Genomic DNA, 25,686 nt, shown 5'->3' on the forward strand with positions numbered 1-25,686 from the left:
AAGGGATTGAAAGGATGCCGAGGATGTGTTGCGACGGAGTCTCCATCGAACGGGAAGGGATGGTCGTGATGAGAGGCACCTCTCAGAGCGTCCTGATTTCGTTGGGTCTAATTTGGGAGTTAGTATTTTCTGTGTAGACAATGATGTGAGGAGAAAATGAGGAAATGACTGCTATTCCACTGCTGAATATCCATACCTTCTCCTTCATTGCGGCGACTTTGTTTTATTTATCGAGAATAGTTAAAACGACTGCTGTTCCTGAGAGTAGTGGATAAGCCAGCTCTATGGCATACGACAGCATGATATATACATAAAACCAGCTCCACCGCCTGTCTACCAAATGGACGGTGGAGATCCTTGCTCCAACAACTGGGGCAATCGAATATGTCCATGTATGCTTCCATTTGGCACGATCGCAAACACTTAGTTGTGGAAGCTCCACGTAGAATTTCTAGAAAGCATTCCCGGGCATGTATATGGGTGTTGTCGGCATACCAACATATTCTTCAAGGCCCAGGAATACTTCCAGTCGCTTCATCCCCTTCTCGTTCTTTCAGCAACAATTTAACGCGGTATTCCGTCACCCATCCAAGTTCGTCCTCTATCCCTCTGAGCAGCTACAAAACAACCAAGAGATGAGTTCTTGAGGTTCGGTAAGACACTGGCCAGCCACGAACAAAGGTGGTACGAAATAGATCCGCACAGAAGCATCCGGTCGAGACATAGAAAGTCCACAAATTTCCAGCGAACGGAGTTTGTTTCACCTTCGATGGACCAAAAGAATTTATCTTAGTTGCCACATGCCATTTTGGCGGCGGATTCCGGAGGCTTATTAACCAGCAAGAGTATTCGCACTATGTGGTAATGCTGCATTGTTGATACGCACTATGACAGGCTGTGCCACACACGTCTAGCCAAGGTAAAGGCTCTTCATTCGGATGTGGAAGGAGTGCATGAGCACGCTCCATCCATACGCATGGTGTTCGTCTAGCCAGAACTTCCAGCACTTATCTATAAAGCAAAACGTCAAGGGGAAAATGAAGGATTATTCCCTGGAATGGGAGATATCATTAATACTATGTAGAACATGAGATAGGAAAAGCAAGAAGAGGAAATAAATCCTGTCATCCAGGTGAATATATGACTGTTCTGTGGCTAGAAGAATATTCGACACGGGAGAGGAGACAAAGCTAATATGCTACGGGTCTACCTTGCTGCTGAGGTACTAAGGACATAGGTAATGTCCGATGGATATGACGATGTAAAGGAAGAGAGAAATCGTACGGAATGCTCACAAAAGAGAGAGATGACAAATGAGAAAGAAAAGAGACAAGAATAAAGAGAGCGAAAAAGCAAACGCCAAGCTTTAAAATCTGCTCGAAAGGGTATTTTCCTTCCCGCCCAGACGCCATGATATAATTGGAAAAAAAAAAAAAAAAAAAGAAGAAAAAAACGAAGATGTGGAAAGATAAAAAAATATTTCCAAACACGTACGAAGCTGGGGCATAGCGCTCACATGACTGGCGCCCCTGATGCCCGTTGTCTCAGAGAATCCAAGAGATGTTCAGGAGGGACACGTTGAAGATCCGGTCGTCGGTCTGTGCCTCGTGGTGCGGTGACATAGCCTTGCCGGTGACGCTGGATGCGATTCAGGATGATTCCGATTAAAACAATCAAGAATACACAACCCAGCGCAATACAGAAGGACACCAGAATGACAATTCCTCTAGAATGTGGCCGACCTACAGAAAAATGAATGTCAGCTCAGGAGTTCTCGTAGTACAGATGGCAAAATACTTACGGCCACCTCTAAAGGTATTTTTATTCTCAGAGAATAGTTCTGTAACGATGCCTGGTTGACCGTCTGTCATTGAAGCTAGAACGAAAGGCGTCAATGTGGTTCCGTTGTAGAGAGCACCGGACGCGTTCCCAAAGTCTGGAATTTCGAGTTGACCAGTAATGAGGAGCACTTGGTCCTTATCAAGCATCTCAGTTTCGTCATGTTCTTTTCGTAGGCCAATAACCTGGATTCCGAATATTGTAGATTCCTTCCCCAAAATTGGACCAGGTGAGCGGAATTTTGAACCATTATAAAAGGCCAAGAATGGGGAACCATCAGCTGACTTTCCAGCGACCCAAAAGCGGGAGCCATCCTCCCTAGAAAGGCCAAATGCCGTAATGGGACCTGCAATAACATCTTTAGATGATGCTCCATCGACTGAAGACCAAGTTCGCGATACTGCATTATAGATGGCTAAAGTTGTCGCATTATTTCCAACCGTGAATTCCCCAGCAGCAATAAGTTTATCCTTTGTAGCCCACTGTAGAACAGAAACAACGCCTCTGATATCGTCACCTAGCCCAGTCCAACGGTTGGAAGTTGGCTGGAAATTGCAAACGCTCGAACAGGGCAGTCCGCCAGCTGACTCGAATTGGCCACCGATGAGAACATCATCAGATCCTGGACGTGGAGCTATAGAGTTTACAACGACGTTGTCACCTTCGAGAGCAGGTGGTTGGCTTGATGCGTATTTGGCGCTTTTGAGATCATAGGTGATTAGGCCGTGTACGTTGGATGAGGAAACATGACCTTTAACAATCCCCCCTGCGAACAGCATATCCTCCCGGAGTGCCATCGCTAGGAAATTCGATGCCGCGTCAATACCAGGCCCAGCACCAGTGACGGCATTTTTATTTGAGCCATCAAGAAAAAGCAGGTTCTCAATGACCGTATCATTTTCTCCAATTGCAACGAAGTGACCGCCCAAAATCGTGAGATTACGACCTGAGCCATTGTAGAAAAGTCCTGTAACAACACCGCTAACATTTTGGGACGAGGTGACCCTCCTTTGTAGCGATGATTTTGCTGCTGTTGGCTGAATTTTGGTAGGAAGGGATTGAAGCCCCAGACCATTATTGTGCATCAAGGCGACAGCATCGTGAGCGGCAAGCCCTTTTGACACAAGATTGCCAGCGAGAAGAGTAGTCACATTCCTGTCGGTAATCGTTGCGGTGAGCTCTCCAGTAAAAACATGATGGCTAACGTCGAGATTATGCAACCAATTGTTTCTAGAAGGGACCCAGGCCGCAAAGCCTTGAACTGGGCTAGAACGATTATCTTCAAATGGAAGGGTGTGGGTAAAGTTTCCACTGATGCCAACGGCGATTTCCGGTTTGTTTTCTGTCAGGTTCACGGAAAATTCTACTATGTACTCCACATGACCATCTACTCCTGCCCCCAAAGGACTCCACGCTCTGCTCGACAGAGAAAGTAATGCAACATTATTTAGCCTGTTTTCCTTATCGCCACCTTCGTCATTGGCCGATGTGGCGGAGAAATTCCCTCCAACGAAAAGCGTGTCGTCGAGCAAGAGCATGGCATTCACCTGGGAATTCAGGCCACCACTGGTAAAGAAGAAAGTTTCCCCTTGGATAAAAGCATGATGTTCTCGGATGAGGGACCAGAGAAAGCACCGCCGACAAAAATAGTATCATCACGGCTAGCTAAACTTGTTATGGATGCCTCGGGGTTGAAATCAGTTCCCGCTTTATTTATGGAGGATTTTGAAAAGTCTAAATCAACTTCTTTGGTTGTCGGATCGAACTCGAAAAGGCCATTCAGGCCTCCAGTCGATGATATGAGTTGGAATCGAACGCGAGAGGCAACAACGGTAACATCTTGCTGGCCAGTTTTTGGGGCGAGTTTCACTGATGGTCGAAACTTGCGGTTGCTGGCATCAACGAATCCAAGATGTATTTCATCATATTTGTCATAATTATTCGTCTGGGCTAGGAACGTCTGTATTTGTTTGTCGCTATCGGGAGACAAGGTTGCGGTAACGTTTACTATTCCGCGCTTGGGGCAAGTATTATCTGGAATACATCCAGGAGTGAAAACGAGAACTGAATAATTTCCCGATTGCTTTATGTCTGGGTTGAAAGTCACTGATGTTGGGGTCTGATCGGTCGATGCGACATTGGCTGTTAAATACTCGGACGAGCTCTGGTGAGATGGCGTAACTGCCCAATTGCCTGTCGCGCTGGCTTGGGATCGGGAAGCGATTCCAGCACATGTAGGTTCGTTGAACCAATCGACCGCATGAATATAAATATCTAGGAAAGCATTAACTTGACATTCCTTATTCAAACATTTTGAAAATACATACCGTCTTGAAAGAGTTCGACGCTGTCAAAGCCTCCACCTGCACCATACCACTCGGAGACTTCGATTTGGAAACCATTCATGCCAACCACATTGACAAATTTGAAATCACGAGAGGCTTCCGACAGATCGTTGGAAAGAGGGCATCTTGCATCACAAGCCATGGTGTTACCAGTCGCAGGATCGATGTAGGTCATATTTAGTATTCCATTGTCAGGCACTGCCCTAAAGAGGAAAGTCTTCGTCCCTCTTCCATCTGATAGCGCATTTCGTAACCTGAGTTTCGTTGGCTGGAATCCAAATTTCATCTCAGCACGCAAAAATCCTGGGGAGTTATCTGGAAGTAGCCATGGATTAGCAGCGTCTCCCGTCTTGCCCTGTTTACAGATTGCATTCCGAGGATCGCTGGACGCAGGTCCACTAGACCCAGAAGTAATTGATGCGGTTTCGAGATTAACGACCTGCTGATCCTTCAGAGCTGGTGTTGTCGCGTTTCCCAAACCGTCAAATGAGCCTCCAAATATAACGTGGCCGTCAGAAGCTTTGGTGACAGCTGTTACGGGTCCGTTGAAGCCAGCAAAGGGAAGAGAAGAAAAGCCAGACTTTGGCGACCACATAATAGCATTTTGGGATTCAGATTGTTTGAACGCTCCGCCCACATATACATTTCCGCTCGTCTCATCGCAAAGCAGAGCGAAGACCTGGCCCGATAGACCAGATATCGGGGTAACTTTACTAAAATTTTTTGCGTCGACAAGAGCAATTCCATGAGTTTCGACTCCAGCCAGACTAGTAAAGTTTCCCCCAACAACGACACTAGTAATCGTACCATCATCTGCTCTCAACGGGCAGAGTGACAATATGTCTGCGTCGGACGAAACGACTGAAGCCAGGGAACCGTTTGGCAACGTGGAAAGGAGGGAATGAGGTCGGGATCCGTTTGGTAGGACGGGTTTCGGTCTCTGTTCCTCGAATTGGAACAGGCTTATGGCATCAAAATTGCCAGTCAAGGAGGTTCGACCCAAGGGCCCAATATCAAGATCTGGCAGAGCAACAGGGGTGAACTGGGCAGCACTGATCGCCGAGGGCAAGCGTGCGAGGGCGAAAAAAGCGGAACGACAGAGGAGAGAGACAAAACTCGCCGTCGCTGGCTCAAGCAGTGACGAGGCCCTCATCGCTCCACCACTCCACCGGCAGCGACACAGGTACTGCCTTACCTTCGAAGGTAGAGGTAGGTAGAGTTAATCCAAAGCCAAAATGAAAGGCTTGGTTATCGGACGAAAGCAGGAGAGATGGTACATACAGGACGGGTTATTTTCAAAACGAGCGTGTGGTAAGAAAGAATCGATATTCAAAAAACCCGTCAAGCGGATATCCTCACACCATTGTCGAATAAACAAAGGGAAAAAGGAGCGATAATGCCCAAAGAGCAGGGCGACTGCTGGTGTGAAGGAGTGGACGGGAGTGAGGAAGCCAGAAGAGAGAGGAATCACACAGCTAGAGAAGCGTTGCAAAGGGGGACAACCACAGTTTCGAGCCAAGCTGCTTAATCAGCCGCGACTGAGTTTCCAGCACGTACCGTACCCATGATGTTATGATTGGGTGGATTGGGTAGTCCGTTTGGGGGACTATTCCTATTACAGTCCGGATCAATAATTACTTCTGGGTGCGGCCTTATCTCAGTAAAACTCAGCCACTCCACTTCGAGCTAACCCGATCCGAACTACTGCCAAGTCCTGCTAACATCTGAGCCAATCAACTGTCAAGGGGCTTACATTAAACCTAAATGGGACATCCTCAGCAAACTCTTCGCGGAGCGTCTGAGAAAAAACGGTTCCAGTTTGTTAGCAACACGGGAACGATTTGCTCCAACCATAACGTTTGAGATAGAATCACTGTACAACCTCACTTATAGATCATTTCTCTACCACCTTGAAGGGTTAATTTTCCAATTTCCTATCAATTGAACTAATTTTTATTCAAAAATACATATATTGTGAGTATGAAGTATCGCGTTGAAAACTGCTACTCTGATTTTGAACACGGGAACGATTTGCTAATTTTTCAACCATGATCATGTCTAGTCACTCAATGCCTTGATCTTGTCATCAAAACACATATCTGGTCATCAGTAGCTCTAGTCAAAGCACTGAGTGTATTTTCTGATGACTTCTGACATCTTTTGATGATGTCCAACAACTTCTGGCAACTTCCGTCAACTTCACATAACTCTTGACCACTTCACACAGCACATCAACTTCTGACAACATCTGGGATCTTTCAACAACTTCTGAACCAATCACATAACACCTCTTTTTGACAGCTGGGTCAGACAACTCTGTTGAATATGGCTAAGGGGGATTGAAGAAAACGCAAAAGTCAGCAACAACAGCGGCTTCAAAAGCTATCATTAAAGCAAATACTTTCCATGAAAATTGAAGACATGCCACAAGTTGTTATGAGCTACACTGAACCCGAAAGTATCGACAAGCAACAGGATGTTATTGAGCATTGTCTTCGACGAATCCTTCAAAGCCCGCGTCCAGATCCTAAGTGCACTCTTCAGCCACACATAGAACAAGTCCGTATACTCCGACGCATGATATATGGATATGGCGACACTTTATTCATTGCCAGAACTGGCTATGGAAAGAGTCTTATTCTTCAATTCTATACAATTCTGACAGAGAAGATAACCATTCAACTGATTCCTCTAAACAAGCTTGGTGATCAGCAGACAAGTGATATAGCTCAGTTTCCCTCTACCAATCCTTGTCTGATCAGTGCCAACAATCTCCAGGGAGAAGAGCACTTACTTAAACGTATCCAACAGTATGAATATACACATATCTTACTCAGTCCAGAGCAAGCACTTTCCAAGCATAATCATTGCCTGCCACACCAGGTGCATCAATGATCTCTTTCAGTGTTAAAAGTCTTGTGGAATCATGCATGATCTGAGTCAGACCAGATTTTGGAATTGCAGGGGAAATAACCACTGCAGCAGTAGTCACTGCAGCCATGTAATCATTATGCCCAATCATCTCATCTCATACAGTCTCTTTGAAGTTCATATTGTCATAGACTATAACGGCTTGAGGATCTTTGACAAGCTGCCGAAGTTTCATCTAATGATAAGAATTAGTCAAATGATTGGCTCAGAAGTTAACAGAAGTGGAAAGAACATGTCAGAAAAGAACAGAGATTATCAGTTTTTACTAAAAGTTTGAAAAATTAGATAGAAATATTAATAAATTAAGAATATCAACTCATACCTTCTTCTGTTTAGCAATTTCTGTCATCAATTTATTTCCCATCACATAGCTGAGACAGAGTTCAAAGCTGGAAATCGTTTCTATCACTCATTGTTTTACTCCTGAGCTATGAAAATATGCAGAGAGAATAGAGCTGAAGAAGTTTGAATTCTTCAAGGAATAAGAGTGGCATATAATATTCATAATAACAGTCGTTTGATAGCTGTTGTTTCATCTGAGGCCCATTCATAGCTCTTTCGATTTGCACGTTTATTCTTTAGAACAGAAGTAAGCAGTTTAAACCAGGTTGATGCATCAGTCCGGATGGTCTCAAAAGCAGCCTGGAAATCAATGGTATCAAGATCAACACCATGGTTGAATTTTGCAAAGTATGGAGTATTGATAAGGTGTTTCAGCTCCTGTTTAAGCAAGGCAATATAATGGTGATGATCATGAAATGCTTCTGACTTTGAGAGTGCTGAATATAGTGCATTCCGCCGCTTTGCAGGAGTACAGTATCGTTTATGAGTTAAGATATCAGAACTCTGAATCCAAGCATCTATAAAAGCTTCCATTCCTCAACCATTTCGCTGTAATGCTTTGACAACATGAGATAATTTTGAACGTTTTTTCTGCTGGTTATGAGGCATAGTAGGCAGGCGCTGTGGGCCACGGGTGTTTGGTTGTGAACAAGCTGGTGGGGTATTGATACCAGTGGTCTCGAATTCTGAAGAAGTATCAATAGATTCAAGGTCTGTTAAATCACTATCTGATGTCTCATATCCATCATCTAGATCATTGAGAGAGTGTAGTGGTTGTTGAGAGGATTCATCTTCAAGTGATGAAGGATATTGGTTGAACCGCGCCTGATGTTGAGTGTCTTGAGATTCAAAAGACACGGTCAATGGTTGTGGCATGATGAGAAGAGGTAGCAAGTTGCAAAATAGCAGAGATGATAGTGAGATGGCTAAGGATTCAAAAAATATCAATTTGATGATGATCAGATAGATATTTAAGGTAGATGTATGATTCTGAAGTCAACTGAATATTTTGTATGAGCAGGTTTGATTTTCCACAGACGATGGAACCGTTTCTTCTCAGACTCTCTACGAGATATTATGTTGTGAGCATGTGTGGAGTAATTGATTGGTCCAGAAGTTAGCAGGACTTGGCAGAAGTCTAAAGAAGTTTAGTTGATCGCACTAATCTGAAAATATCGAGAAAAGAGGCTGAGCATGCTGAGATAAGTGCGGCCAGAGCATCCTATTTTCAGTGCTGTTAGGCCCGTTCCTGATCACATGACACAAAACACCACCAACACCACCTCTTTCCCATACGTATCTCGGAGACAGCAATAGTTGTGATGTTATATCTATAGACTATCAGATATCTAGTGATGATATCTGCGATGATGATGATGATGATATATATTGATGGTATCTAGTGGTAATATATCTAGCATTGTATTCATTGATGATATATACAACATCTGAGAGCATGGCTTTTCTGATCTTTTTAGCAGCAGCCGCAGCGGTGCGCGCTGTCGCACCGGCACAATGGAGTTTATGGCGATTGGGGTGCTACTTGGGATCTCTCAAACCTATCGGCATGATCTCGAGTCATTGTTTTACGTTTTTATTTGGTTGTGCGGTTGTCGTGGCTGGACAAACTCCAAAGAGCAGCCAAAGGCAAGTCTACTGACAATGGTACACTGGTAACTATCGGGAGGTCGCTAGCGCTAAACGAGGACATATGCACGTTGATGGATTTGAGGATATCCTGGAAGAATTTCCGCAATCTTTTTGAATGTGTAAAACCGCTCTGCAAGGAATTGAGGTGAATCTTGTTTCCCTACAGGAACGGCCTCTTCACGGTGACACCCGAAGACCCGGAGGTTCTGTATGGACCAATAATCCAAGCATTTGACAAGGTTATTAATGATATTAAGCCTCCGGAGGCATAGGTGGTAAAGGTCGTGCTTTTTTATATCTTAACTTATCTGTTTCAACCGGGTTCGTTGTTTGATTCTTCAAGTCAGTGTTAAAGCCTTATCAGTTCGTATAGAGAGCCGAGGGGTACTTCCGGCATGCAGGCAGGCTTGGTGATTGAGAATATATAGTCTGCTTTGTCGTTTAATCAAATTCTATGTCTCTATTGCCCCTCCTACTATATTCCGGAGCTCTCGCCCATAGATGTGGGAGAACAACTGGTTTATTTTTGTGGATTTGACTTTCAATAGGCATTGGATCCAGCCATTGGTGGCGGACAGTTTTTCTTTTCATTGCCTAACCTAACGAACATGGTGGTGTAAATTTCCTGTCGATCTGAGGGGTTTCCGGATCGGTCATGCTCTATCATTTCGTCTGTCTAACTTGCTCGGATCCCTCGAGCCATGCTTAACTGTGGCCCTCCAGATAAAAGTATTTGAGGAGGTAATTGATACTAATGCCGCATTTCGTCTTGTTTTCTGGACAAAGTCTTCAGGTATTTTACTCTAGTCACTTGAGTTATCGAACAGTGGGACGATTCCTGGATACAAACATCTGGGAGATTTATGTGGAAAAAATAGAAACCTGGTGGTGGATACTTGTCTGCGAATTATTTTTACCCACAGTTATACTTCGCTTTCGAAGCGAGATCCGTGAGGTCTTCAAACTCGAATACGGCGCAACAATCGGCCGCATAACGTAGATACTCCGAGTCAACGGAAGGGGCTCAAGCGTGAAGAGCTGCTGCCAGTGTATTGGCTATTAGTTATTTTCGTTGCCGTCGGTAAGATGCTTCATCTCCCCTGGCTGTTCGTCGTCTTTTTGTGACGGGCTTTGATTCAGTTTCCACCTTTTCAATATGTGCCTTCGTCTCCTCAAAATCATCGGATATTTCTCTCTTGATTGAAACCTGCTTGGTGGTCTCGATCTTTATTCGGTGCTCCTGCTTCTCGATATTCTTCACATCCACTTCAACTTTGGAAGTTAAACGTTCCGAAAATGTTTTTAGGTCTGCCGCGAACAACACGCTGTGGGCCCAGCCAGCCTCCTTTCCCCAGAGACTTCGGAAGTGGTTGCCCACCGCATCATAAGTTGCTTTCGTTAAGCTTTTATGCTTTCCTTTGCCGAACTTGTAATCGCGCTGCGCAATTTGCCATACTATGTAGAAATAACGCATAAACAAAAGAACGGATTCGTGAAACGATGAAATGGAAATCCGTTGCTTACCATGAGTATCGACCGGAACGGCCTCTCCCCAACCTAAACCCATGAGGCACGCACAATCTGCAACTTTGGGACCAACCCCTTGAAGCTCAAGGAGGCACTCATGAGCCTTTCGATACCCCTCTCTACCTCCCTCTGCCATTTCCCCTGCATGCGCCGGGCTTTGGCCGAACGATGGGCACTCGGGGTTACGGAGAGAATTCAACCAACCTTCCTCACGATCGTTAACAACAATAAGGGCAGTTTGGTAAATATATTTTGCCCGATATCCGAACCCAAGCTCACGGAGGCGTGCTTCAACATCACGACCTACAAGTGCCTGAGGAGTCGGGAAATCATGATATGGTTTCTTGTCTATGTATCCGATCAGTGGACCATAGTTCAAACACAGTTTTTCCACCTAACGCACAAAAATGATTGTGTTAGTCCGAAAGAGGTATATCGCGCTGTTATAAGACATATACATACCATTTGTGAGATTCGCGCTATATTATTATTGCTACTGCAAATAAACGAAATAAGTGCCTCCCAAGAATCCTGCCGTAATATCCGGATACCAGCGAACTTGGGAGCTTTCTTCTTGAAATTTTTATCAGCAGTTGACCATTGTTCATAGAGGTCCGTAAGATTCAGGTCCAAGTTGAAGTAGTTGTTGATCAATGCTTCCGTATCATCAATCTTCTCACACGACTCTTCTCTTCTTGATGCTGGTACGGAGGATGGAGGAGTCGGCAATGCAGGTGGAATTGGGGGAAAATATGACCGATAATGGAGATGGGTGGGATCCTGTCGCAAGGACACAATGCGACCATAAAGGGCGCAGCTCCATTCGTTGTCTCCGGACTGCTGCCATCTGAGTTTCTCGTACAAAAGGATCTTGTTAGTAGATGCGCCCGGATATTCGATAATCGGACGGAGAGTTTCTCACCGAAATGACTGTCCGCAGCGGAGAGTAGTATTGATACAGAGCTCAGTCAAACTTATCGGCAGCTTTCGCCATTCAGAAAACGCACCAATAGACATGTCTGTGGATCGAAACCCAAGGTCATGGCAATAGCTACGGTAACCTTTGTACCATGTAAATATTTTGCCCCTTTGATATAAATAAAACACGTGACTGACTGTTATTGGCTCGCGCGCCAAGCCATCTTCAGCGCTCAATATCAATTCCTCACACTCACCAACTTTTTATATTGGCAGCGAGCTGGGCACCCGATCCATTCCCAATCCGTTCTCAACCATTGATTTCTGTGAAGCTTCGGCTTGTTACAATTAATTCCAGGCGTCTGATATTCTCAAATTACGCTGTTGGACCTGCCCGTTGAATTTGGAATCCTTTCCTCAGTTTTCCGTCGAATTGACAAGATGAACGGGGATAGCTACGCAGCTAGAGGTAAGGGTAAAAGTTCGCCTGGAGTGAACCATGAACGATAGCATAGCTGACTTGCGACGTCTTATAGACTCTGGACGATCTCGGGAATATTACGTATGTTACCAATCCTTTCTACCTAGACAGAGGTTTCTGTACTTTGCTTATACCTTGTATTTCTCTAGGGGGCGGCTCGCTCTGATCGAGAGGATCGAAAGGACCGAAATGACCGTAGTAGCCGTGGCGACCGCGGTGACAGACGAGAGAGAGAGAGAAGAAGATCAAGGTCGCCTCAACATCCATCAAGGTCGGGACGGCGCGAACAGGAACCGGATTTGTACTCCTCAAGTCGTGACTATCGCGCAAGGGAGCGGGAGGACAGATATTCAGGCCGACGAGATGAGAGAGAATGGGATAGAGACCGAAGTGACAGACGGCGTGATCATAGGAGGGACGAAGATGACAGATCTTCTCGACGCGACAGAGACGTGCCAGATGACCGGTCCCGAGGAGGTAGAGGTCGAGATCGCGATGCATTTGCCGGGGGTCGGGAGCGGAAGCGAAGTGCGAGTCCACCACCAAAAAAGAGGGAACCCACTCCAGATTTGACGGACGTTGTTCCTGTCCTTGAGCGGAAACGTCGACTGACGCAGTGGGATATCAAACCGCCTGGTTATGAACATGTAACGGCGGAACAAGCAAAGCTCTCTGGTAAGTTGAAATATGTAGTGATATGATGCACATCTGAAGTACCTAACGTTACCTGTAGGAATGTTCCCTCTACCAGGTGCACCGCGCCAGCAGGCAGTTGATCCCAGCCGATTACAAGCTTTCATTCATCCACCTACTACTAGTACTGCTCCTGGCACATCTACCAATACCGTCCTAAAACCTTCGAACTCTCGCCAAGCGAAGCGACTGTTTGTTCATAACCTCCCGTCTTCAGCCACGGAGGAGAGCTTGGTGCAGTTCTTCAACCTCCAGCTGAATGGTCTTAACGTCATCAAAGGGGTTGATCCATGCGTGACCGCGCAACTATCCAATGATAAAACATTCGCTTTAGTTGAGTTCCGAAATGCTGCAGATACCACTGTTGCGCTGGCTTTTGATGGTATTACTATGGAAGATAATGATGAAATGGATACAACGAATGGAAATTCGAATGGGTCAAACCAAGGACTTTCAATACGCCGACCTAAGGACTACATACTTCCATCTGCAGTTGAAGGAGAACCCCATCAGGAGGGCGTTGTTTCCAACGTGGTTCCTGACTCTCCAAACAAGATATGTGTATCGAATATTCCACCATTTATCGAGGAAGAGCCGGTCACTATGCTCCTAGTTTCATTTGGGGAACTTAAGTCGTTTGTCCTTGTGAAGGATAGTGAGACGGGCGAGTCTAGGGTAAACGTGCCATTTCGAAACTTTGCATTATAAACGCTAACTGGTATATAGGGAATTGCATTTTGCGAGTACCGTGACCCGATGTCGACTGACATCGCTGTTGAAAACTTGAATGGCATGGAACTTGGTAACAAGAAACTTAAAGTGGTCCGTGCAAGTATAGGAACTACACAAGCTGCTGGCCTTGACATGGGCGTTAATGCCATGTCCATGTACGCCAAAACGACATCTCAGGACATTGAAGCAAGTCGTGTTCTTCAATTGCTGAACATGGTAACTACTGAGGAGCTGATTGACAACGATGATTATGAAGGTACGAAGCCTTATGTTCTATATTATCTCATGGCCACGCTTTTCATATTCACTAATGTTTCCTATAGAAATATGCGATGACGTCCGTGATGAATGCTCAAAATATGGGGAAGTTGTGGAGCTAAAAGTACCAAGGCCAACGGGAAATAACAAGCAATCTGCTGGCGTTGGCAAAATCTATGTTAAATTTGATAATAGTGAGTCAGCCACGAAAGCACTCAGGGCGCTTGCAGGAAGGAAATTCCAAGATCGCACCGTTGTTACTACGTACTTTTCAGAGGTAAGTTGAGCTCTCCCAATTGAAAATTTCTTGACAAGGTAAATCTTTATCTAACGTAATACAGGAAAATTTCGAAGTCAATGCATGGTAATCGATATGGCAACGCCGGAAATTTGAGATTCTTAGTCATTTCTTTGTTTCCATAACGAGTGCAACAAACCTGCGACTTCATCATCCAGCTACTCTCTCAAACTGGGCCCTCCCGTTTTTCTGTTCACCTTCTTTCGTTCCGCTTCGTACTTTTTTTTTGCGGAATGTCCTTCGAGTCAAATGCGGAGAGCGACTGGCTGGAGCATTAGGCAAGCGCAATTTCACTGTACCATAACCCAACATTGTAAGCTCCGTTCTCAAAAATCTCTTTTTATCTCTTTTCTGTGACATGTGAAGTATAAGGGCTGGGCGCGGATGATCAAGGCGATATAAGTGTGATACGGACCCTGGTGCATATCTTTTTATTTTCGATGTTCTTAAAATCAGTTTTGACTCCGCAATTTAGCTCGAAATACGTAAAAATGTGAGTATCGCCAGAACATTATACCTGATCAGAGGAAGAAATTATTCTTGGTTGCTTGGTATCTCTCTGGCAAATACTACTATGAGCGAAAATTATATACGGATGGTATTTAATCTTTTCCTGCCAACTGCTAATTAGAATTCAAACCCCACATAGTCCCAAAATATTTCTCTACCCATTCGGAAGAAAAAGAATACAATCGACTAACCATCTGACATTTAAATCATAACATCATGTCGACACTTGTAATGGAAAGAAAAGGAAGAAAATCAAACCTGGATGTAAATATGATACACGGCTAGGGTCTCGTGTCCAGGAGCTTCCAGAAAAGGAAATTAACGAAGTTGGCATTCCCTATACCTTTGCGCTACGTACAATATTATATCTTACCTTGACCAAATCGTTCTAATATAAGCAGACCGGCTTATTGCCAGATGTATCCTACTCCTACGTTGGGTTGAGCCAATTGTATGGCAACATGAACGTTGTATAAAATTGCGGCTGCTGCAACTGCTTGGGCTAAAATTCCTACCGCTGAATAATCGAGACGACACCCGCGATGTCAAAATAAGAAACCGCCACTATAAAAGATGAGAGAATCACCTCCTCTATCACATACGAACATAGGGAGTGGAAAATAGGGCTTCCCGTCCGCTCAGCCGTACTCAAGCCCCATATAGTACGCGGCCAGTTCTCAATGTGCCCTGAGCTCTAAAATGGTGTGGGATTTGATCTTAGGGTGAGTGTGGGTGATATGGGTGAGAAGTTTGGAGACTGGGGTGATAAGAGGTGAGAATGGGGTGAGAGTGGGTGAGAACCGGGTGTGGATTCTCACCCAGATCACCCACTCTCCCACTTGAGTCCGGGCCATAAGCATGAGTCCCAGGGCGCATGTCTGGGCTGCTGTTATTATTCTCTTAACACTCGGCTATTTGAAAGAAGATGCTCCCAAAGGACCTCCAAAAGAAACTTGATGAAAGAGTTGCACGTGCTGCGTCACATGGTTTCACCTGTGAAACACTATATGCCTCGAAGAGCTTGCTTCGGCTACTCTGCAGAAGTAATGAAGATGCAGCAGATTGGGCATTGTAAGTTATGCTATTGACAGGTTCACAATGTGACACTTATTTCAGCAGATGGAGACTTTCTTGTAATGAAGTAACTGATGCCAATTTTTCCAAAAATGAACCTGACCCCACCCCACAACTTCTGAAATCTTTTTGCTGAAGTCTGTATTGCAACAAGAAAAAAAGCTACCTTCACAGAACTCTGCGTGTCAGAATTTTATTAGCTTTACTTCATGATGGGAGTGAGAGACCTCTGGGTCTCTGTCAGACCACATCAAGGATGATGTTTTGAACATAAGACTGCTTGAATGTCCTTGGCATTAAATATTTCTTCTAACAAGTTAAAAGTACATCAGGCAGGACCTGACAGTCAAATATGACCTACCCACAAAGCCACGGGAGCGCTTCATGGTCACATCAAAAGACATTGGTTATCTTCTTCGTGGTCTTTTCGGCGATGATTGGCATGACTACAAGCACAAGAGAGCATGTGTACAAACAGGGAGTGCTCTTGCACTATTTGCTGGCTCAGGTTCTAGGGCAGGTGCTGTGATGGAGTCAAGTGCTTATTGTAACTCCAATGAATGTCTATATTACAGGGTTTGTTTTGCCTTATGCCTTCCCCTCCGCTTTCCCGCCTTAGAGACTAGTCAAACTAATAGAAGGTCCACAGCATCTTACCTTTAATATTAAATCAGGCACTGATGGTCAAATCAAACGCTGGGTGACGATTGATGCTGAGTTTCTAAAAGGATGGCGCTATCGCGACGATAAAGACTTGTAAGACTGCATATATGTTACTGTGAAGTTTGAATGCTGACTCGAAAGAACCAAGACCAAAGAACTGGTTTAGAGAACACTCAATTCTCGGAATGAGTTTTGTTTTTTGGGTAATAGTGCATGGTGTAGCTGATGGTGCTTTTAAGGGGCTCAGCATGGTGGCCGATGTTCTCGCTGTGAGACCTCCAAAAAGGGAGAGAATCATATATGCTTGAATGGAACCAGAATGAAAAAGGGCGCCCTTTCTTTAGGATGGTGACTCCGGAAGGGCCACAGTGGAATAAAGTGTTGTCCTTCTCCTCTCTGCGCCACAATTTTTCGAGTCTAGCTCAGCGCGAGGGCTTCAAAGACCGACTACGGGTACACGGAATTTGTGGTGGTGATGCAAACTGCATTGATTGTAAGCAATTTGATTCTCCTTATAGTTTCTGTGCTAATTTTCACTTAGCTAAGGCGTCGGAGGCGACTCACAGCCAGGCTTTTGACCATCAAAGTCATGACACATATATTAAAAACCAATCTGTGCTCAAGTCTTTGGATATCCAGGCCTTATTCTATGACTTGGAACCCGATTATGATTGCCGAAACATGGAACAGAGCATGGCTCACCACAGAGATCCCAATGCTCCCCAGAAATTAGACGCGGCTGCTATCGCAGCATTTGAAGAGAGAGACGAGATCAAGGTTATAAATGAGAGAATTGCTTATCTGGCTTCAGCAACTGCTGGGAAGCCCCAGCTTCATAAGCAACTTACTGTCAAACGGACACAACTCCACAACAGAAAATCTAAACACCTAGAAGCTTGGAAGAAGGACTTCATACAAAATTGATGGCATTCTGCATACGACGAATATATCTCCGGAAATGAATTCACGGAACGCGACATGACCTCTTTATTCAACATATATAAGAAGTACCTACCAGAACGCGCTCGTCTTAGAGAATTGCTTTTTACGGAAACCTCATTGGATAGTATTATTGGCCAGCAATGCCTAGAGGATATGGTTGCGCTTTGCATATCAATGGAACGCGTCGTTTACTAGTGCAGGAGGTCACGTCTGCCCCAAAAAGAATGTTCTCATTTGCGGTGCTCTAAGTGTAGAAAGGGCCCAAAATCTTCAGTTAAGGCCCGAGTTCTCATCGATCTCACTTAAAGTGACTAAAGAGCGCCGAGAGGAACAGATGATAGCTTGGGGTTCTCTTGCCGGTGCCACCGATATAGGAAGACTCATTTTGGGTGAGCAGTTAGAAGAGACGGGGTTCACCAGCTTCCTGATTGGGGAGTCGAAATGTTTGAAAGCTTTTCTGTACCTAAGAAAGTGAATGTGCACGGAAGTCGAAGTCCAGCGATTTGGAAGAGAAGGGGACGAGGAAGGTTGATTATAGGGTTTATATGTACTTAAAAAATGCGAATCACCTTCCCGATGAAGGATCTAGTCTCCCCATACACGTAAATGCCGCCTATCATTGCCTGATTTATGGGAAGGTGATACTGACTGCATAAGCGTGAGATGGTACGTATCAACGCTAGCCGGTCGAATATGATTGGCTGTCCCGCAGGAGAGTTCCACGAGACTGGGAAGGGGTCAGGTAAGACGACGTGATCAATATGTCCTCAGGCTCAGCCTGGGTTTCTCCCATCCATCAAGAATGGAAGACACAACTGGTCTACTTGCCGCAGAGCTCAATGACCTTTTCGAAAGAATTGGGCTCGTTCTCAACAAGATAGAGACAAAACTACCTCCTGAACAATGCACCAAATGTGTTCAGAGTCTGCCAGCGCCCAGCCTGCTGGTTTTCTCAAGACTCCTCCTCATGATGGGCAAACGTCTGCAAAAGGAGCCGATTCATATACCAACTGACAAAGGTAATGCTGCACTCAACTGCCATTACGAGAGTAAGGCGGCGGTCAACGATCATCGTGAAGATCTATGCCCACCTAGCGACCGCGGCGAGAGCCCGTCACCAATTAACGACAATGATACACCAAATGAGGCCTCCCATTCCGACCTTGGCGATACTGTCGACCACAGTCAATCTCATCGCAACTCTAGCAGCCCTGATCAACGAATTGAACTCTATCGCCCCCTTTCAATATCGACTAGCCTATATAGCGCCCTCATCAAACACCAGGGTAACCCACAAATCTTTTTGAAGTCAACTGATCGTAATGGAGCCCAAGCCGCAGGTGGATTGGCAGGTGCGTTCTTCAGTCTACACCAAAAACGCGACGATATTCAAGATGAGAAGATTCGCGACATCTATCTCCAAATGCATCTCCTACATCGACGACTTGAATTCCGCAACCTCTTTCTTTTGGCAAAAGAGCTTGGGTATCATACTGGAGACAGATGGTGTAGGGATGCTTGTGTGCAGCTCGGGCGCAGATAAAAAAAAAGCATCCCTCCCTAGATGCAGACGAGCTGCTTGAAGAGTACGTTCGGCTTGGTCGTGCGTACAACAAGTCGGCCGAAGAGTTAGGTGGACCCGGGTACTTGCTTATATTACCTTTGACAGTCACAGAATACCAGTAGGTTCCATTCTCTTCGTAGCGAAACGAAATTGGATGTTAAACCATCTCAAGATACACGGGCAGGGAATTCTCCCGATATTTCTCCTCCGCTGTCGAAAGTCTCCATGAAAATGGTATTGACGAAGCTGTCACGGACAACGGTTTAGATGTGTTGGGGGAAAAGATAGCAGACGAACTTTGGGCAAGTTCCCAGGAGACAGAAGCCTCGCTCAAGCGACCTCTCACGAAGTCTGCACTGAGGAACAAGAGGAAGAGAGAGGCGAAGATGAACGGTAAGGCGGTTGAATATTTACGTTCAATATCTGGAAGTCCTAACGCCGTTGTAGGAACGGAACAAAATGAGGATAAAAGGCGCAAAGTTCCCCGGCAGGGGATCAGAAAGAGTCGGTCTCGGAATCCTGATACAACCAGCATTGATCGTCCAGGATACGACCATGCATATCACCACCGGCCCGAGGCCTCAATGAATCGCTCAATAATCGTTTCTTTGGACACCGAATATCCTAGTTCTACGGCTTTCCTAGGTCCTGGAATATTTTGATATTCCCTCACTTTTGATCAAGTTAACCGTTAGCATTACCACACATCCAGGATGCAGAAGGCACTTAAAAATGCACTTCGCAAGGCCGTCAAGGGAAATGTTTGGAAGCAATTCACGAACCCAAGTGCAGGTCGTGGGAAAACGGCTTTCCCAAAGGCTCAGGGAGAACAGGAAAAGACTAGGGGTGCGGTGGGACTATGACGGAGAGGTCTCCAAGGCAGACGGGGTCTACCATAAATTCCAGATGTAGCCAAATGCTGGAAAAGTGCCCTCTTCTATTAAGGATCTAGAAAATAAAATCCCTGTTGTCTGACAATAATACTTCTCAAGAAGCATTCGGTAGAGCTTGATTTCAGCGGGATTTCCGTTATCTAGCATCAAATGGCCACAGTTTGTCCGCTTTTGCCACTGTCAGACCCTCGCCACGAGACTCAGATTCTCTAGCCGTCTGCATCCATTGGTCATACGCTGCGCGATGAGCATCTCTCGCGGCGTCCCATTTATCATTCGGAACCAACCCATCGGAGTTCGTATGGAGGGAGTGTTTTAGCCATAATTTAAGTTTTTGGAACGTCTCAAAATCTTCATAATCTCTAGCGTGCTCCTTCACCTCCTTTTCGGTCGGAGAAAATGGGCAAGCTCCCTGAAGCCCCAATTTTGTCCAGCGAGCTGAAAGCTCAATTAACTCTTGGCGGAGTGCTGCGGCACTGTCCCTCCATGTCGTGTGACAGTATTGGAAGAGTCGAAACAAAGACGGGTCAAGTAGTCTTGCAGGGCGTAACTTAGGTGCAAGTCCCTTCATGCACACATCATATGTCTGATAACAGATTGACGCATCTTTCAACTCTCGTTCCTTACAGCCAGGAGGCTTTTCTTCGGAACGTCCGCTCTTGAATGTGTCTTCCCCCGGTTCCTCAGGAAGTGCAGCGAAATCAGGCGTCTCGTTGGCGTAAATAAAAGCAGGCTCAATGCTTGTAGATTGCCAGTCAATTATGCCAGTAATGAGAGTTTGTTCCTCGGCTGACACAAAGATATTCCTCATGTGAAAATCAGGATGGAGCAGAGTTGGAGTAGCAGCGTCCTGAATGCGTTTGTCTTCAACCAACCTCTGCATCATTTCTTCGCTGATTTTCAATAAACGAATGTGATCTTCAACGGACCCTTGATGAGGAAGCAGCTCGTGGGTGACGGGTTCCTTCGGTAACCGCGAGAAGCCGGTCTCTATCAAGCCTAGATAATAGCTTGTAAGGTCTTTCCCTAAATTTCCCACTTTGCGTTAGTAATGTTGTGGAAGAAAGGATAGAACATCTAGAACTAACAGGGACCGCAGTTGGGACTTGGACCACCGTAGAGTTCAAGTTCCCCTGGATTCCGATTCCAGAAAACAGGACTGCAATTCGGCCCAATACAGAAGCCTTGCTCGAAGGGAACCTTCTTGTTCGGGTCTATCGGCGCATCTGAGAAGTATAGACTACCATAAGCTGGAAAGTCCAGGGATGCCATCTTTTTTATTGCCAATGAAAGCGTCTTTGTGCAAAGCATATGTTGTTCTGAATTCATTTTGGGCCACATTTGGTGCAACTGGACACCCATTACATGCTCCTGGATGATATACTCTGCGCCGATTGGATTTGACTGATCATCATTCCAGTCTAGGATTTTCGGTATCGGAAGCGAGAGCTTGGTTTTCACTATATGAAACAACAATCAGTGAGCGTGAGAGCTGAATTTTCAAGGACAGAATAGGTGAATCAGGCTTACAATATGTCATCGTTGCGACTTCCGAGTTGGTTGTTAACTTTGGTGCGCCAGCAATACTGGTCGGCAACCTTGCGACAACACAAGAACCATTGTCCATTGCGAAAATAAAGACTCTATTGAACCCACCCTCTCGCTTTTCATACCCAACAACCTTGGTTGCTCCTGGACATACGCGGATAGCCCTGTCACAGAGCGCAGTGAAGTCGAACTGAATTTGGCGAGAGTTTCGTTCGAGCTCGTCCCGATTAAGCCACCTTCCACCTGTATAAGAATAAAGATCATTGCCTTCGGTGTAGTGTCAGCAAGGACAATGCCTCTCCAGGTCATCACGCTTCGGAGTAAATGGTACTACTAACGTGGAGTGGGCCCTTCCGAATATGTTCCTTCGGATGAGTCCTCTGGGAGGGATGTAGTGAAACTGGGGCAAGGTTCGTGTGCCATGTCCGATAGGCTGCGCTGAGGGGAGCAGCCTAGTCGGAGAAATAGGGTTGCTGGCGAAGGGGGTCTCAACTGTCGCCAGAATCGGAGCATATTGCAGATTGTCTGTTGAATAGGTGAAGTTGAACCGGCTCCGAAATGTCCCTTTCTTAAGGCGGTGAGTGTTTTTGCCATCCTGCCACATTGCTTGTCGACAGTCCAACTTCGGCAGCCCTTGGATTGGACACACTACCCTATGATGTGATTTATCCCATCCTTTCCAGAATACTCAAAATCATCTCAAACCAAATGTCCGAGTAAATTGGTTTCATGCTTGCCGTTGAGTGTTTCGGATTTGGTAACTGGCGGCTCGCAAAACAAGGTGCTATCTCAAAGCCTTTTGATTGGAGGCCCTGGCGCTAATTGAGACTCCCGGGGACGGACATTCAGGCTCTACTGAGTTGAAGCTGAAAGGTAATCAATGCTTTCTAATAAGAAAATAAACTATAAATATAGCCCACTTATCCTGGGTTATCGTAGTTGAATTATCAATGCACATCGGTCGTTGAGTCGCACGTCTTCCTGACCATCACGATATACCGGTGACAGTTGTATGGTACACAGGGCCTACTTACTTTGAGGTGCACTCTGTTTCTCGAGAATTCAAAGAATATGCCCTAACAGACTCAGAATTATCCCTTCGCCATGTCGAAACAAATCAAAGAATTTTTCTCAAAAGTCAGGAAGAATTACGACGTTGCGAAAAAACTGGGTGCAACATTCACCTCCGGCAACCGCATCCTTCCGTCCCAGACGACCAAAAATGGCGCAGATTACCAGCTGCGTCTTGACGCTGGAGAACTAGTTGACAGACGATACCAAAATATTGTTTTGCAAGTTACCTCGCAAGCGAAAAACACGGGTTAACGGGAATGGGTCAAGAAACAACCGCAAGGTACTCATGCGAAACTAGCTACCGCTCGCTTCGACACTCTCGCGGAAGACCAGGATGCTGAAACAGAAAGGGTCCTGAACGAACTACAAGACCAGGCTAGGAAGAACCTGTAATAAGGGCTGGGAATACTTTACTTCAGGAAATGAGATCAATCATCAAGCAGTGAACTCGGGGAGGACAGACATAGCAGCGTGAGAACTATTGAGTCTGGTTGGTTTCCTTTACTTGAGAAGCGGTCTTCCTGAGGTTCGATGACTTAACTGAGTTCTATATATTGATGAACGTACCATGACTGCAGTTTCCTAATTTCTATCTTTTCATTCCAGGACATGCGAAGTAGTCCCCCCAGAGCCTGGTACATAAATGGCTGTAATCATCAGCTTCTTAAAGAGCTATGGTCCAGCCTTTCCGAAGAGTCTCACATATACATCACTGGAAAAGCAACAGGATCAACAATATCGAAGATGGGAAGACCTATGTGGCCGTGCGTGGCCTAGCCGCCGAACATGGGCACTACAGCAGCGCCTTAGCAGGAGACGCTAGAGTTGCATCCTAGGAAAGCGGAGTAGGTGCCCACATTTCATGTTGATGAGAATATGTTTGTTTAATTCCCGCCTCCTGGTGTGGCGCACTGACTTGCGCTCGATCACCCAGCCTTGTATTACTGAACTCGTTAATTGATGGCACGAAGGGAGAAACAGCTCAAAATCCAGTAGGAAAAAGGAAAAATAAACCTCCACATATACAGATAGTGGGAAGAGCGGAGATGGGGATTCTCACCCGCTCTCACCTGGCTTCTCACCTGGCTTCTCACCTTGTTAGTAGTTGGGTGGGTGACCACCAGCGAATCCGGGCTTTCGTATGTTTTTTTATGTTTTATATTGTTATTTCCTTTTTTTTTTTTTTTTTTTTTTTTTTTTTTTTTTTTTTTTGGCTTTCTTGGATTTTTCCCCTTTTCCCCCCCCCCACTGATTCCCTTCCCCCTGGGCGCGGACATAAACCCAAAGGGTGTTCTCCTTGATATTTCACTCCAAAAAGAAACGGGTGACCTAAATCTCTAAATCAGGGAGCAGCTCAACTGTGTCCTCCCCGGAACTGAATTGTTCAGTGAGTTTAGTAGGGCTGCTCGTTTGCTATACAGATGTTGGCCGAAGGGTGAAAGTCAACTGGGATTCTACCGGGGAGTTCAATTTGGTTCAACAGCTGCATTCGAAAGGGCCCCCCAATATGAAACTCTGCGAACCTTCAAAAGGGACGGGTTCTCCAGACCAAATGTCTTATGAAAAAAAGTTTATTGAAAGAGCACATAGTTACCCAACATGAGTACGCTATCCAGCGCCAAAAAAAAAAACAAAAAAAAAAAAAAAAAAAAAAAAAAAAAAAAAAAAAAAAAACCAAACTGCTAGCTTGTGCATGATGAAGGGTCATTGGAGTTGTTATTCTTCGTCCGCTGTTTTCATTGCTTTGTTTGTTTGACATTAATGTCAAAAAGGGGTTGAAACAATGCGATTGTTGAGGCGAAGGGATTTACAGGTAATATCAATCTTCGCTTTCTAGGCTCAATTGTGCTTCCTCTGTTTAAACTACTTCGGCAGAACTTTCTAAGCTGAATTCTTCACATCCTTGTATAAGGCAGACTCCCCCAAGGGGCCAATCTGCAGGAAAGTTGGTTTATAACGCTCACAGGGATCATTCGTGGCCAGAACATTTGGAAGCTATTCAACCTTGTTTCCTCCCTAGATTATACACACAACATTTTACACTGACTTGTTGTCCCTGACAGATTCTTTGCTTTTTTTGAACGTTATACAGAAATTATAATTAATTTGACACCGGCGTTTGGCTCTCGCCCAGTGTCATAAAGAGAAGGGAGAAAACCAAAAAAAAATAACCAACTCCCATTTCGCATCCAACCCGTAAACAGACAATAACAATCAAAGGTAGTCAAACATAATGACTGGGCCAGGCCAAAAAATCCTTCCCACGCCAGTCACACGCCATATTTAGCCCCAGAAATAAAGACATTGGACAGTCAAAGATAAAAAAAAAATAACTGAATATTTGCTAACGGGGTTAGGGCGCTTTCGGTATCCCTTGGAGAGTAGTAGCAATACACTTGAAATCTTTTGCAGGCGCATTTTTTGTTTCCCATTGTTCGCCTCGATCCTGCCTTTGATCGCTGTAAGACGTAGAATGGAGTAGCCAATACGTACAACGTACATGTGCAGAGCAGGTTGAAAAGATAAAAACAAAAAAAAAAAAGTGGGGAGAGAAGAAAGGAAGTTGATAGAAGCAGAGGGGGACAACAAGAGAATCAAGTAAAAATGAACGAAAGTACTAGTAAATGGTGACACGCAAGCGCTGAAATTTAGACAATGATGAAAGTGGACAAGACGTATTAGGCCCTGAGTATTGTAGCAAGTAGAGGTAGGTATAATAAGTAAAGAAGCAAAGTTGATTTGGGCGTTAGGCGTAAACCCTGACTTAATGATTAGAGGTCAATTAACTCGAGGGAAAAGTAAGGCGTAAGGTATAAGGAGAATGTAACAGCATGCAAAAGGTGAAGAATGAATCTGAATTACATGCCAAGTAATAAAAAGAGTTATAGGTAAAAATTTTTACACGAATGAGGGTGGTAGGTAAAAGTAAAGCTTCTTTGCTTTTTGCTGCTTTTTGCAGCTGAAATGAAAGACATCACCGGTCGCTATCGTCATACCAGTATGAAGCCTGAGGGTTTCCCCGAGCAAATGATGTCTGTGGATTCCAATCGCGACCGCCCGGGGAACGATTGTTATTACGGTTGTGTGAAGCGCTCGGAGGTCGAGGCGTAGAAAAACTCAATGCGGGACTGGTATATCTCACTTCTGGAGTATATGTTTCCGACTCTCCTTTTCCTGCGGAGAGTCGAACAGTGGACATCGAAACAACCCGAGGGACTTGAGGAATGTAACGGCTCGGGACTCTTAACGATCTCCTTTCGTGATGATGGATTAATCATCTCATAATCGCGCGTGGATGGTCCAGCACGAGCATCCTGCGAGAACAAATTCTCCCACTGCGCATCCGCTTTCTCTTGGAAAAGGTCTATCCAGCCGAGAATCATGTGATATCTACCGAGGAAAAA

At 45.2% G+C, this 25,686-nt stretch overlaps 8 protein-coding genes across 8 annotated transcripts; 4 read left to right on the forward strand and 4 right to left on the reverse strand.

Annotated features, from left to right (window-relative positions):
- Positions 1 to 1,512: 1,512 nt before the first annotated feature.
- On the reverse strand, positions 1,513 to 7,464 carry HCAG_04652 (predicted protein; the record flags this gene model as incomplete). The annotated part of the gene is made up of 12 exons (XM_001540762.1): positions 1,513 to 1,742; positions 1,802 to 3,427; positions 3,475 to 4,113; positions 4,167 to 5,379; positions 5,742 to 5,796; positions 5,938 to 5,982; positions 6,072 to 6,118; positions 6,340 to 6,500; positions 6,632 to 6,711; positions 7,018 to 7,055; positions 7,219 to 7,290; positions 7,438 to 7,464. The coding sequence occupies 12 exons, from the start codon at positions 7,462 to 7,464 to the stop codon at positions 1,513 to 1,515; spliced, it is 4,233 nt and encodes a 1,410-aa protein (XP_001540812.1).
- A 530-nt stretch (positions 7,465 to 7,994) lies between these two features.
- On the reverse strand, positions 7,995 to 8,333 carry HCAG_04653 (predicted protein; the record flags this gene model as incomplete). The annotated part of the gene is made up of 1 exon (XM_001540763.1): positions 7,995 to 8,333. One exon carries the CDS (start codon positions 8,331 to 8,333, stop codon positions 7,995 to 7,997), a length of 339 nt encoding a protein of 112 aa, XP_001540813.1.
- Positions 8,334 to 10,170: 1,837 nt separating this feature from the next.
- On the reverse strand, positions 10,171 to 11,651 carry HCAG_04654 (hypothetical protein; the record flags this gene model as incomplete). Its single annotated transcript, XM_001540764.1, has 5 exons — positions 10,171 to 10,562; positions 10,632 to 10,664; positions 10,758 to 11,028; positions 11,097 to 11,481; positions 11,557 to 11,651. The coding sequence occupies 5 exons, from the start codon at positions 11,649 to 11,651 to the stop codon at positions 10,171 to 10,173; spliced, it is 1,176 nt and encodes a 391-aa protein (XP_001540814.1).
- Positions 11,652 to 11,993: 342 nt separating this feature from the next.
- Positions 11,994 to 14,084, forward strand: HCAG_04655 (conserved hypothetical protein; the record flags this gene model as incomplete). Its single annotated transcript, XM_001540765.1, has 7 exons — positions 11,994 to 12,021; positions 12,089 to 12,114; positions 12,183 to 12,708; positions 12,767 to 13,401; positions 13,453 to 13,714; positions 13,782 to 13,993; positions 14,058 to 14,084. 7 exons carry the CDS (start codon positions 11,994 to 11,996, stop codon positions 14,082 to 14,084), a joined length of 1,716 nt encoding a protein of 571 aa, XP_001540815.1.
- A 1,365-nt stretch (positions 14,085 to 15,449) lies between these two features.
- HCAG_04656 (conserved hypothetical protein) lies at positions 15,450 to 17,185 on the forward strand (the record flags this gene model as incomplete). The annotated part of the gene is made up of 5 exons (XM_001540766.1): positions 15,450 to 15,595; positions 15,931 to 16,174; positions 16,248 to 16,354; positions 16,606 to 16,754; positions 16,803 to 17,185. The coding sequence occupies 5 exons, from the start codon at positions 15,450 to 15,452 to the stop codon at positions 17,183 to 17,185; spliced, it is 1,029 nt and encodes a 342-aa protein (XP_001540816.1).
- An 820-nt stretch (positions 17,186 to 18,005) lies between these two features.
- HCAG_04657 (predicted protein) lies at positions 18,006 to 19,429 on the forward strand (the record flags this gene model as incomplete). Its single annotated transcript, XM_001540767.1, has 4 exons — positions 18,006 to 18,555; positions 18,768 to 18,885; positions 18,952 to 19,160; positions 19,215 to 19,429. The coding sequence occupies 4 exons, from the start codon at positions 18,006 to 18,008 to the stop codon at positions 19,427 to 19,429; spliced, it is 1,092 nt and encodes a 363-aa protein (XP_001540817.1).
- Positions 19,430 to 19,796: 367 nt separating this feature from the next.
- HCAG_04658 (predicted protein) lies at positions 19,797 to 21,631 on the reverse strand (the record flags this gene model as incomplete). The annotated part of the gene is made up of 4 exons (XM_001540768.1): positions 19,797 to 20,686; positions 20,749 to 21,120; positions 21,191 to 21,451; positions 21,547 to 21,631. The coding sequence occupies 4 exons, from the start codon at positions 21,629 to 21,631 to the stop codon at positions 19,797 to 19,799; spliced, it is 1,608 nt and encodes a 535-aa protein (XP_001540818.1).
- A 681-nt stretch (positions 21,632 to 22,312) lies between these two features.
- HCAG_04659 (predicted protein) lies at positions 22,313 to 22,534 on the forward strand (the record flags this gene model as incomplete). The annotated part of the gene is made up of 1 exon (XM_001540769.1): positions 22,313 to 22,534. One exon carries the CDS (start codon positions 22,313 to 22,315, stop codon positions 22,532 to 22,534), a length of 222 nt encoding a protein of 73 aa, XP_001540819.1.
- Positions 22,535 to 25,686: the final 3,152 nt, after the last annotated feature.

Source organism: Histoplasma capsulatum, genomic scaffold (assembly GCF_000149585.1).
Source record: "Histoplasma capsulatum NAm1 scaffold_4 genomic scaffold, whole genome shotgun sequence".
Classification (NCBI taxonomy): domain Eukaryota; kingdom Fungi; phylum Ascomycota; class Eurotiomycetes; order Onygenales; family Ajellomycetaceae; genus Histoplasma; species Histoplasma mississippiense.